The sequence below is a fragment of the Nansenia antarctica genome, assembly GCF_963989245.1.
Source record: "Nansenia antarctica genome assembly, chromosome: 5".
In the NCBI taxonomy this organism is placed as follows: domain Eukaryota; kingdom Metazoa; phylum Chordata; class Actinopteri; order Argentiniformes; family Microstomatidae; genus Nansenia; species Nansenia antarctica.
The window spans coordinates 27,624,770-27,638,710 of NC_137690.1; the positions used below are offsets into that span (position 1 = coordinate 27,624,770).

Here is a 13,941-nt window from a genome sequence, read left to right on the forward strand (position 1 = left end):
ATGTTAAGTGCTTCATATGATAAATAGATTAATTTTCAAGTGAAATGCATTTGCACACCAAAAACATGACATTTGAAGAAAGAGAAAAAAAGGACCAAAATAAATGTCAATGTCCTTGTCGGTGAAAGTGAAAACAAGTGCACAAGTTTAAGTGGTGTATTTCCAGTCAGTCATTAAATCCCAGTCTGAATCAGACAGTTAAAAAAGTGTTTCTTCCCCTGGTGCCCTGTGAGAGTCAGTTGTGGGAGGTCATGTGGCGTGAGAGGTGATGTCGTTCCCGGAATGACTCGTTACAGATGGGGCACTTGAGTTTCTCCTCACGCCTCCTCTTGACCATGGGCTCCATGGCAAACTCCTTTTTGTGGTGGGACCTCATGTGATAGACCAGGTCCGAGGTCATTCTGAAGGAGGCGTTGCATTTGGCACACCAGTTCTGGGCAGGCAGGCAGAGCGAGGTGAAGGACGGGGGCAGGAGGGTTAGTGCCGAGGGCATTTGCAGCTGGATAGGTGTGCTCTTTGGCCAGAAGGTGGTGGCGTAAACGAAGGGGCTCTGCTTGGCCATGCTGCCCGGCACAGGGCAGTTGGCTCCCAGCTCATCGTTCTGGAGCTTGGCCGCCAGGTGGTCGGCCTGGTAGAGTCTGCTGGAGGAGATGGCGTCCCCCACTGACGGGTGGCAGTCCAAAAGCTTGGGCGTCATCACCAGGGGAGAGATCTGGGAGAAGGAGGAGCGCGATGGCTGACTGAAGGCGCTTTTTCTCTCACCATTCCCAGGCCCGCCCTGCTGGCCCACAGAGGTAAAGGCGCTGCCCATGGACGAGGCTTGCATGCGCGACTGAGGGGGCTGCGTCTCCGACAGCACCTGCCTGATGTTGAGGTGCTTCTCCGGGGGGTTGCTGCTGGGCCGGCCCCCTTCCTTGTTCTCGGCATTGGAGCTCTGGAGGTTTTTGGTGCTGCTGTGCTGCTTTAGGCTCTGGGGTGACTTCTTGACCTCTGTGAATGCGCTGCGCTTGCCCTCTCCCGCCTCGGTGGAGCCTGGTGAGGAGAAGGCTCTCCGGTTCTCCTCTAGACCATAGATTCCCCGGTAGTTCTGCGCCGAGCTAGCTAGCTCCTCCTTAGACTTGGACTGAGTCAGGCTGGAGCCCCTGCTCTCTCTATCGTCCATCTCTGAGAACTTCCTCTTCCCAGAACTCTCACTACGGATCTCGGCCTCCTTGTCGCTGGGCGGGCTGGTCCGGTTGTTCTCCAGGTCCCGGGCCAAGTTGTGAAAGTCTGTGGAGGGTTTGCTGCTGTCCTGGGGGCTGGAGAAGCCATCTGGGCGGCCCAGTTTGGGGCTGGCTCTGGTCGGGGTGGGGTTGGAGTGCTCACTACTACTGTCCTTGTTGTTTGTTGACTCCTCGGGGTCGGTGCCTGTGATGCTCTGTAGTCTCTTGGTGCAGCGGAACCTCAGATGGGACAGGAAAGGGAACTCAAACTGGAAGCGTTGGTTGCAGTCAGGGCATGAGTGGGAAGACGACCCTGGAGAGGAAGAGGGAGATGAGATTAATCACAAAGTAGCTCCATAAATTTTTTGGGGGGGAAAATGTGACATGGCATTCAACAATAAAATGTCATGTTTTTAGTACTGTCTGCACACAAATAGTCAATACAGAACAATCAATTTAATGTATTTGTTTGCACATTTATCATGAATTATTTTGGTGATAATCACACAATGTTATGATTCTCTAGTTGTATTTTCGCAGAATCTGTCTGTTTTATAAATGTATTGGTTTATGAGTGGGAACTACGGGATTAGGACAATAAATGGAGTATCAGTATGAGCTACAAATTAGATTTGTACTAAATACCTAATTCAGCAAGTATTATTTCTAGATAGATGACGATCAAATAAGACAAGTCAACAAAACAAGGAGCTTAATATTAAATTACATTTCTCAACGGCCGAGGCTTAGGCCTACTTACCCTTGCTTTTGGCTGGCGCTCTGCTCGAATTGAGGAGGAGCAGCTCGATGAGGTCCTTCCCGTACCACACCAGCAGCTCCTCGTCCTTCTCGATCCTGCGGAGGGACCGGTAGAACAGCTGGCCGTTCTTCACGTAGGCCTCGAGGTTCTGCTCGTCCCTGTCCCGGGCAGACTGCACCAGACGCAGCCACATCAAACCCTCCGAAGTGCTGTTGGCCGCCGAGGTGTCCACCTGCGCATCAAGAAGCGACAGCAAGCAAACAGCCGTTAGATCAACGCCACAGAAGCATCAATTAATTAATTCAGTCCTGGTGCATAGGTGAATATAACATGCTGCATTGCCAAAATAATCGTATTTTTTTCACGTGTTTTGCTGTATACGTGCATGGACTCTCATGTTAAATTGGCTTACATGCAATAGCTAACAGGGTCTTGTGAAATGCAAAACCATTTTCATCCCCGTGCTGTGTGAGCATTACTGATAAATAAAACGTGCCATACAATTTAATTCGGTTGGAAGAAAAATACGAAGACATTTTGTATCATTCTAGAAAATAATCGTTCCTTACCCTGAATATGTAAGGTGCGGTTCGCTTGTCCGTTGTTTTGAGGGCTATGAAGGCAATGCTGTCATACAAGGACGTGTGGCTCAAAACACAAGGCCCAAAAATGGCATTTTCTGGAATGTCACACGTGGTGTAGACACTAGTAAAAATATCCGTTAGACACTGCTGGACTGCTTTCGCGTCGCCGTCCCACACCAACTTCTGGGAGCTGGATTCCTCCATCGTTGGCTGTTGCGAAAAGACAAAGAGAACGTGAAATAATGAATGAATAATCCATAGTCTCTGTAAGGTAAAATACATCTCCACTCCATGAGAGGTTGGCTAAGTAGATGTAACCAGCTGTCAAGGGCGGTCAAGTGAGGCCTTTTTTGTCAAGTCTTTAATTAATTAAAAGTCCAAGTAAAGTGGCCTTTCAGATAGCATGGTAGTCTATTTTTTTCGATATGCCGATGAGATACGTGAATTGTTAACGGCTGTGAAAACAAATTATTATAATTATACTTACAATAATTATTAGGCCTATTATTATTATTATTATTATTATTGTTGTTGTTGTTGTTGTTGTTGTTGGCGCTGGACTAATTATAATTGTATCTAATCACTGGAAGACAGTTATTGTTGTTACCATTAGGCCTACTACTACTTAATCATAACAAATAATTAAATTATAAATATTTAACACGAATATTAGTCTAGTACTGTTAAGTACATTATAGGAGATTCTAAATTAGATTAATTCAATATAGGCCATGTCCATATCCATATTTGTGAAAGTGTACAATCTTGATTATTTAGCCAGCCTTTAGAAAAAAAGAGAAACCGTGAGATCCGTGTAAAATCGAAAGAGCATATCGAATGGATTTCAAGTGGACTGTCAAAGTCACTGATTTCATGTCAGCTAACCTTTCGCTCCATTCTACAAGCGGGAACGTATGTCTCCTCATTAGCATAATCCACCACTTTCCCTCTGAGACTGTAATTAAGGCAGCACGCGGAGGTAATTATAATGTGTTTTCTCTTTCCGTCTGAATGTGTGTTTACGGGTGAAGACCAGTCTCTCTCACCGCATGCAGGTCGGTCAACATTACCATTGAGCATTCGTTTTTGAACACCATCAACAATAGCCGATCAAGTGCACTATTATAAATGTCAATTTGTGTCGCCTAATGCTTTTCATGCAACTTCGTTTAGGCCCATCTTATTCACTGTTCTTATTATCTTCCTTCACTTGATGTAGATTTATTTGAATTATTCCACTTAAGATAGGCCTATGTGTTTTATTCGTATCTGAGGCTCTATTTGTATACATGCATAATGCGTAAACTCTCTGAAGACATAATAATTATAGTCTGATGAAAAGAGAGATTCTTGCATGTGGGCCCGTGACAATTTCCTTGTCCAAACATTGCCATGTTTATATTATTGCAGTCAGATTAGGCCTATACTATTTCACGAGATTTTTTTCCTCCATTTCTGTCGAGTGTGATGGTTAATGTGTTCGCATGTAGATATAGGGTGAGCATCATTCAGCAAAATTAATTGTGGGTTAATCAAAGTGATCCAGATGAATAAGGGAAACATTATCATTCTAGAAACGAGCTTCCTCGAACAAAAGTAACTTTTCTCTTGAGCAAAATCGCTCTGAAGAATGTGTCAAGGTTTGCCTGTTATTTCTTTTTGTATTACTCACTTCAGCAACATGAAAACGTTCAACTATGCTACTGCTTTCAGAAAGGCAATTTTTCGCTCCATCCTCTATAAAGCCTGTTCTTTTGTGACTAAAAAGGTCGTTCTCTCACAAGGGAAAACCACACAAAAGGTCCAATGAATATGCATCTCAAGTAAATGAGAGAATAGAACTCGGAATGTATGCGCATCCATAAAATGGATGAGGCGAACCCATTCAACCCACTGCCTATTTCGGGGTGTAATTTACTCGTATCCGGCAGCCTTGTCAGTATAAAAGTATCCTAAATCAGTGCTTGACTGAATTGCCGTTTGTCTGCGCTCACATCTGCGGTCTCTTCCTACACCCTACACGATGTCCCTTATTTCAATGCTTGCAGGATGCTGCTTTGTGGTGGTGCATGCCTTTCGGGCGCAAAACAAATCCCTCTTTCAGCGTAATAAAATGTCAAATGTGGCCAACGTACCTTTGTTGAAAATAAATAATAATCCACAAAGTTCAGCGGATGCTCGAAATCAATACGTCGCCAAAAGCAGGGTTAGATGCGTCCTCCTCTGTCCGTTATGTCAGTACATGTCCCTGTGTGGTGAAAGTGACAGTGCCGCCGATGTCGCCCTCCTCTGAGTGTGCGGAGGAGAGAGAGGCGTGCAGATGGGGCTCGGTGCACTGGCTGACTGGCACACAGACACACACTTTTTGTTTGCGGCACATAATCTGCCCAATGAGGCGTGTCACTCTCCGTCTCCTCCCTTTAACTCTTCACTGACCGACTGTCATTTGGTGCGATTTATAGGCATACATAGAGGGGGGTACCTTGTAGGATAGAGTGCCCCTTTATATTATTATATCATAGTTTCCGGTTGCGGCAGCACACTATCGACCCATTCGTTGGATGTAACTTTAGAATTAGGGATTTTTGCATCAACTGGCCGTCAAAGCAGGTTTGTGCTCCCCCCCTCACTTCCACACCATCATTTCAATTAGTAAAATAGATTGAATGTACATTTGCTGGCCAATGATATTATTATTGTCTTTTTTTTTTAAAATCATGTAATACTATATGATTATTATTAGCCTATTATTATTATTATTATTATTATTATTATATAATTAGACCATATCCCGTATCATGTGATGTCTTGCAAAATATTATTACTTCCAGGAAACTATATTACTTTAGTGTAAGAATTGTCTTAAGCTTTGTGTGTGTTATTTATCCATATCAAATGTCATATCGTGTCCGCTAGTATGGTGACCTAAATTATTCAAGTCTAATAAGAGGATGCAGATGCTTTGTTGGTCTTACTTATCCGGCACCTGAGGTGTTATTTCCACAGCGATGTGGTGCCGCTCCAAAAACAACCCGAAGCGTGTCCACACGAGACGGGAGGCGCGTGGACACCTGCATGGGAACAGCGAGGAGAGGAGAGGAGAGGAGAGATGGGAGAGGAGAGGAGAGGAGAGGAGAGGAGAGGAGAGGAGAGGAGAGGAGAGGAGAGGAGAGGAGAGGAGAGATGGGAGAGGAGAGGAGAGGAGAGGAGAGGAGAGGAGAGGAGAGGAGGGGAGAGATGGGAGAGGAGAGGAGAGGAGAGATGGGAGAGGAGAGGAGAGGAGAGGAAGGGAGAGGAGAGGAGAGGAGAGATGGGAGAGGAGAGGAGAGGAGAGGAGAGGAGAGGAGAGGAGAGGAGAGGACAGGAGAAGAGAGGAGAGGAGAGGAGAGGAGAGGAGAGGAGAGGAGAGGAGAGGAGAGGAGAGGAGAGGAGAGGAGAGGAGAGGAGAGGAGAGGAGAGGAGAGGAGAGGGCATCATCATTAGAAACACAGAGAGGAGCCGCTCGACCGCTGTGCGAACCGGACTCATGATCTCTGTTAAACAACATCTGTTTAAGGGGTATAGTGAGTGAGTACTCCACTGTGAGGTGATTTACACCATTATCTGTTGTCATGTCCTGGTTCATTTAGGGGGCGCCAACGTGTAATTTGCATTCGCTTAGCTGTTGATTTTGACCTACCGAATTGACAAATAGAGTAGCAGAACTGCTGATTTGAGTGTAGGCGTTCTATTTTCCAAATGCAATCTACCATCAATAAGCGTTATCACCATAAATGAAACAAAGTGGCAGAGAACCCCACAACCACAGTTTATTTTCCAGTGGGTCCACAGCAGATTCAGTAAATTCCTTTACCTTTGATGCAAATAGTTAAAATGTTGCCTGACTTGCCTCTCACTGATGATAATCCATTTATTATGTGAACAGCCCATGAGGTGGGTAACAGGGATTGAGATTAACCTCTGTTACGTGTAGTAATAGACTTGCTCCATCATTTCCAGTCACTGTATTATAAGACAATGGTCGTAGTTATGAAATGAAAACTGCTGCAGCACTGTGGTGTTAACTGAACTGCACTTTGCTTTGCTGGATTTGAAAACTTAAGTTGTTATGATTTTGTATTCTCAGAGGATTGTGTTTCAATCTACAGGTTCTAAACAGGAAGGATTCAGGCATTCAGGACAGGTACTGCATGGTTGATATGCATGGTCATTTTCAGGGCCTGATTCCCCCTATGGTAGATGAGACAAAGGTGGCAGTATCATCCAGCAAATCTCAACATGATTGTTTTTTTCAGTATGAAAGTAGAGAAATAATTGGTGTACATACAGTTATATGTAAACAATAATATATCACTCCACCCCAAAATCTGTAATACATTCATAAGGAAAGCCTTAGTGTCCATTCAAGGACTTATTGCAGTTCTTTTCCTTGAACTTTGGAGAGAACTCATGGGATGCTTAACTCTTAGATTATCTACGGGATCTACCAAACTATCTGTGTTTCATGAATGATATGAAAAATCGTCAAGTCATGTCAAAGTGTATTTGTCATACTGTATGCTTGCATGTACATTGTACAATGAAATGCTTCCTTTGCCAGCTCCCTCTCAACGGGGCAAATATTAGGATGTATAAAACCACAATTTTAACACAATTAGACAACATGTAAATAAGCCAATATGTGTAAGATGAGTGGGTAGTACAAGACAATCATTAAATAATTGTAATTAAGTAAGTTAGCTGGCCATGGCATCCTTGTGAGGATACATTAAGTTGTTTCTGGCCCCACCGTTACTTCTGCCTTTGTTCTGCACATAAGAAAATAATATCCGATAAACAAGTCAATAAAAACAACAGAAAACATTCTGAATAATTCATGGGACATATATATATATATATATATATATATATATATATATATATATATATATATATATATACTGTATATACTGCCATGTATTTCTATCCGTTTTTTAATGGTAGTTCCAGCCTTGTGACACTTCCAGGGGGGTGTTCCATCAATGTCGCTAATGGAAAATCCAGGCTTATTTTGATAAGTTAAATAGTTAAAGATTTATCACAAAATCCAGGCGTATTTTGGTAAGTCTCGCGAGACTTTTCTCAAATCAACCTGGATTTTCCTTTAGCGACGTTGATGGAATACCCCCCAGGCATAATCAGATAACTGATTATGGATTGCGTTGTGTGTTATACGCAATAATGGGAATGTGTGTGTGTCTGTGTGTGTGTGTGCATGCGTTACCGCGAACAACTGCCCTCATATTCTGTCATATTCTGCATTGTAAGATGCAACAGAGGGAGCTCATATGCAGATAGATGTCCCTCTGTGTCGCTGGTCATTTGAATGAGGTGACAGCTATGTTATTTACTGAGCACCACCCCATTCATTTCATATTCAAATGTCTTCTTTTTCCTCTGCTTCTCTGTCCAGATCATGACAATGAATAGGTTGATTTAGAATTCTGGGAACATCTGAGCTGACTAGAGAATCACAATTAGAAGAGATAAGCGCATCTTTAAAATCAGCTTTTTGGGGGATCCAGCTTTAGACAATTGTGACTATTGTGTGATCAGACATTAGTAGCTTTGTGTCCAAAGAAAGTCGTAGATCGCATGCACTGGAATTAATGAATTAATCTCAAATAGTTATATAGTTTTCTCTATTTTCTTCTAAACCTCTCCTATTTATCCTGTCTTTTTTTTTATTGGACCTCTGGTGACTTATACATTTTGGCTCAAGCGTCAACTGAGCATTAAAGTGGAAATAAATGCTGAATCTCATTCAGCATTATATGCTGAATTTCATTGCTTTGAAAACTGTGTATGGCTCACTGTGTTGTGTTGTGTTTGTTTTATGTGTTTGTACCCACAGTGATGACACAGACCGCCATTTGCACATAATCATAAATATATCAAATAACTACACCTTAGAAAAAACAGCCTGAGGGTTTCAGTAAACAATGATTATTACGTAGTGCTGATGATGATTTCAAATCAAATTCAAATTAATTATTTTTTACTCTTTTGTTTTAGCATGAAGTTCAAGTTGATCAGGGGGCCGGAACATTAAAAGATTGATGTGCTCTTAGCTCTTAAATCTCCTCCTGCTCCACTCTTGCTTAGCCAAGCATGATAAGGCCCTTTTTCCATACAGTACCCTGAATTAAAGCCACAAAGCTTGCCCAATCAGTAGCCATCTGCTTGGCTTGGAACAGTGGGCCGTGGTGGTAGGCAAGGGGCCGGCCTGGACAGAATGGGCTTCCCCCCTACCCCCCTTCTCATTGTTTTACCACAAATGGCCCCGTTAATACTAGTGTTTTAAGAGCACCGGCTGCACACACACACACACACACATACACACACACACACACACACACACACTCCTGTATCAAATACAGCGCGGTCTACTCATGGAGAAACAAAACCGGAGCATTGTAAAGGCTAATTGCGCAATTTGAGGTCAGTTGTGTCAAGTGGCAAGTGCCATGTCAAAAGAATGATGTCAACAAAAATGCAATATATGAATAAACATCATGCAAAAAATAGTAATAATCTGAATCTTGTATTCATTGGAAAATCTGCCATTAAAACAATTTATTTGTCCGTAATACCTTTGCTGTCTTAGGTCGTCCAGTTTGATTTGTGTAACACAGTAATTGGTGACGCTGGTCTTGTAATCCCAGTGCGAGACAAACAGCTCTGACTAGCTCTCGTTAGAATCTATTCAGTGGATGAAATCCTGGACCGCCATGTCCACTCCTTTTGTTTCCCCACACTGACAGCTCCTTTCTCTCTGACAGAGCTGACATTTTCACATTTTCTCGTCATACACACACTGTCAGCTCCTGTGACAATTAACACCTGCCTTATAACCAACTGGGACCTGTTTGTTTAGAACAAGATGTTGCAACACTACACAGATTTTCATCTCGGAGATTATCAAGGCGGACATAGCATCCTATACTGGCTGCCATCGTTACAATAGGGATTAGGATGAAGAGACTGTTTACAAGGTGGAACGGCAGGCTTCATATTTTTTACATTCATATTTACAGGACGGATGTTGCAGTGTAGATAAACATGATGAAGGCATGTAGCCTGGTTCATATCTGTTGGTGAGGTCAACTGGCATCAATTCACAGTTTTACTCCACCTGTCCATGTGGCTTTTGATGTTACACTGCAATATATTGATTGTTCTGTCATCATCGTTTTATATATGTGATGACCTAGCTATTAATATACTATATATTAATGGCAGTTGATGATGTCATTAAATGATGTTATTTCATGTTAATAACAGTTATATAAACACAGAACAACTCTACATAGTTCATGTTAATAACAGTTATATAAACACTAAACAACCCTACAAAGTTAAATACTGAACAACCTTTTCTGTCATTTCTGTGATGACAGTGGCAAAGAAAATGTAAATGTGTAACTGCAGATGGGGCTTGTTGAGCTGTATACAACTTGTCAACATGAGCGCTGTATACTTCTTCACCTATCCACTGCAAATATGACATGCCTCAGCTACAATATTCCGAAACGCAATAAAGGGGGATTTGCTTTGCATCTTACAAGTTACTCAAAAAAGCAATCAAAACGCTTATTGGCAGTTGATGTTGACATTCGTATATATGGCATAATCCAGATAAACAGCTTTCTAATAGTCTTTGCAAATCTCTGAGACAAGGGGAGACATTATACATTCTAACTTAAAACTGTTGGCTCTGCGTTGTGAGAGTGTGGATGAGGTGAAAGGGACGAGAGACTGAGGGTCACGGAGAGAGGGCTCTGGGGGATAGGGGGCGAGACCTCTTGACGTGACACCCAGGAAAGGCCCAACACAGGTCAGCGTCTGTTAACTGGTAGAGGTGGGGGTCTAGGGGAAGCTCTGGAGGAAAAAAAATAAAATTAATCAAAGTCCATAAATCAGCTGTAAAGTATAATAGGCTTGGCTGCTCGCACTGTGGAGCTGAGCACCGTCTGCCTGGGAGAGCAGATCAGCACTGTGGACTTTCCATGCTCCTTCCAATGGAGGGCAGAAGAGGGAAGGGAAGAAGGAAGCCGTGCCTCTGAAACTGAGGATGAAGACAGAGGGCGTGTGTGTGTGTGTGTGTGTGTGTGGATGTTTGAATGAGAGAGAGAGAGATGGGGGGGGGGAACTGTTTTGTAGGAGTAAGAAAAAGCTTCTCTCTCTCTCTTTTTCTTTCAACACTTCTCTACAGATGACCTCTCTACCTGGGCCCTCTGTTAGCATCTCTTCACACATGGAGGATCTTAACCAGGTTACTGCCTTGCTAATTCCCACGGTGCACTTTAAATTAACTTACCACACCGGGCGGAGGCATCAAATGGGTCTTTTGGAAAAGCGACACAAATAAAAAAAACGGGGAAAAAACGAGGGATAGAAGAAAAAAAAGAAAAAAGAGGAAGATATAAATTAATAATGAGCCACTTTTATACCGGATCCAGCGATTATACAAATGGAAGAAACAGCCAAAAAATATTCTGTATGGCATATGGCACTTCAGCTGCCATATGTGCCAGTTTTCACAAAAATTGGCACTAAGGCACATGATGGTCAGTTGTAACTGCCAAAAACACAGTGAGGGCTGAGCAGAGAGAGAGAGAGAGAGAGAGAGAGAGAGAGAGGGAGGGAGGGAGAGAGAGAGTGAGAGAGAGAAAGAGATAGAGAGAGAGAGGGGGGGGGGACGCTTCAATGGCTCCTTCGGCTGTACTGATGTCCCTAGTTCCTGCTCCTGGTGCAGCCTCAGAGTGAGAGGGGACAGCAGAACACAGGAGTGCAGGTTTGGGCGAGAGTAGTGTGCCTGTCTGTAGTACAGTACGTGTGTTACCTCACTGCTATCGGGTTTCATCCTGGGCAGGCTGACAGCAACGCTTGCTTTCATATCCTCTACTGTGAAGTGGAGGGGAAACTTCATGCGAACTCACAGGAGCTGTGAAATGGGTTTGGCCACCGATACTTCGCATGGTCGTGATCATGGTTTCTAATCCAACGGTCCCATCGCTCTGTGTTGGAGGCCTCCCTGTTTGGGCTGACATGAAAAGCTGCTGCACTGTGTCTGCTTGTACCTTTTGCGCCCGTTTGTAATGTGAAATTCTCTCTCATGCAAATGTCGTTTTTGTTGTTGTTGGGTTTTTTTCATCCCTCCCCCGGCCAGAGAATACCTGGCGTCTGTCAGAATGGTGTTCTTTTTTTTCGGTAAAGCTGTCAAGAGGGGGGGGAGGGGGGGCGCATTTTTCCTCTGACAGGTTGTCTGAAGAATATAACCTGTTGACCTGCATGAGAATGTAGCCTGTTTGATGTTTCAAATGTTAATTGGTTGCTCCAACGAGTGCTCTAAACCCAGTGTTGCCTCATACCATCTCCAAAAAGGCTCATTATTCAATCAAACCAGGTGTTTGGGAGTTCATTTGATTGAATACTTGCTTGTTATATCGATCACAAATAAATTAATCAAAGGACGAATTCTTAGCACACAAACAGAATGTTTTTTGTTTTTGTCTCATGTCAGATATTCGTATTCTGGTTATGATTGAATAGATGTCTTAGGTGTCTGTCCCTAAGGTCTGTGAGAGGGCTGTATGAGCCTGTTCCCAGCCTCACGTCCCCACCCACCTCCCTTCCCACCCCCTCTCCCCATCCCACCCGGCCTGCCAGATCCACTCAGGGCTCAGGCCTGTGCTGAGCCACCATGGCAAGACTTAATGTTCCAGGTCCCTCTGCCCTCAGGGCATTCCATCGCCCCCCAGCCCCCCCTCACACCCCCTCACCCCCACTTCGGGGAGAGGGACCCACGTCTGGCTCTGTTGAGCTGGGCCGGACCCAGACCCCTCTCTTCCCCTCTCCTCTCCTCTCCTCTCCTCCTCTCCCCCTCTCTCACAGGCCCTGGCTTGTACCCTAATGTGACAGGAGGAGTGTCTGACAGACCCTTTACCCCCCCCCCCCCCCACACACACACACAGACACAGAACACAAACACACACACACACACACAGACACACACACTCACACACACACACACACACACACACACAGACACAGAACACAAACACAAACACAAACACACACACAGACACGCACACACACACACATACACACACAGAACACACACACACACACACACACACACACACACACACACACACACTCATGCTGCCGTGCCGTTGGTGATCAATTTAATCAGTTGACTACCTCTGCTCTTCTCACTGCCTCACTGTGGCTGTTACAACCATAAAAACACATAAACACAAGAATAAACAATTAAACATAAACCATTATTAGACGGGTCAGGTAAATTACTATTATGTAAAAACGATACGTGTATAAAAACAGTATTTATACGATACTGTATAAAAACAGTTTGTTTTCATCACAAACCCCAGAGTATACATTGTATTTCATCACAAAGTAACGTGCAATTTGTATTATTTTTCCATGTTTAATTTAAGTTGTGTCTATCACCAAAGGACAACAACAAGTTTTGAGAAGTAGTTTTTTCATTGGAGCTGGTGGTGTGTGTGTGTGTGTGGGGGGGGGGGGGGGGCGATTGAGAGTGAGAGGTAGAGAGGGTCTCAGGTGACAAGTGATGTGGAATGCCTTGAGGAGGGGCTGTCAGCACCGCCGCTCACCTCCACCCTGGTGGCCCGGGACGGCCGCAGGACGGCGTGGAAACCATGAATCAAAGCCCGCCGCAAACACACAACCAGGCCCTGGTGGGCACCGCCAGCCTGGCATACACGCTGACGGGGGCAGGGGGGAGGAGGGGGCAGGGTAGGAGGAGGGAGGGGGCAGGGTGGGGGGGGGGGAGGGGTAAGGGTGGAGGGGAGGGAGCGGAGGGGGAAGGGGGGGGAGAGGGCAGTGGGCTTTAAAAAAAAAAGAAAGACAGAGACTGCGGTGTAGAGCGGGTTGTAGAGCGGGTGCTTTTGACGGTGTGTGTGTGTGTGCGTTTGTGTGCATATGTGTGTGTTATAGGGAGTGTGTGGCCCTGCTCAGAGTGCCAGTGCAGGGAGGGCCCTGCGCTCCATAAGTGCATCAAAGTTTAATCTCAAAGAGAAACAAAGAGAGAGCCGTAACAAAGGGAGGCGCGCTGTCGTGGACATGTTTAGCCAGAAGACAAGTTCTGAGAGTATTTGATAGTAAATACTTTGTTTGGGGACTATCGAGAGAGGTTTATTTTTTTCAAAAAGTGAATATAAAAAGTGTTTACAAAAGGAAAGCTAATGAGTTTTGACAGCGACTCGGCATGGGCCTGTTATACAAGCTTGTTCAACGCTAACTGAACAACAAGGGGCATAAATAGTATAAAACCATTCATTGCTAATTATACAATACTTAATTTGAA

General features: G+C 44.2%; 1 protein-coding gene across 1 annotated transcript; it reads right to left on the reverse strand.

Annotated features, from left to right (window-relative positions):
- Positions 1-235: 235 nt before the first annotated feature.
- Positions 236-2,750, reverse strand: prdm8b (PR domain containing 8b; the record flags this gene model as incomplete). Its single annotated transcript, XM_080530941.1, has 3 exons — positions 236-1,515; positions 1,963-2,194; positions 2,532-2,750. The coding sequence occupies 3 exons, from the start codon at positions 2,748-2,750 to the stop codon at positions 236-238; spliced, it is 1,731 nt and encodes a 576-aa protein (XP_080387067.1).
- Positions 2,751-13,941: the final 11,191 nt, after the last annotated feature.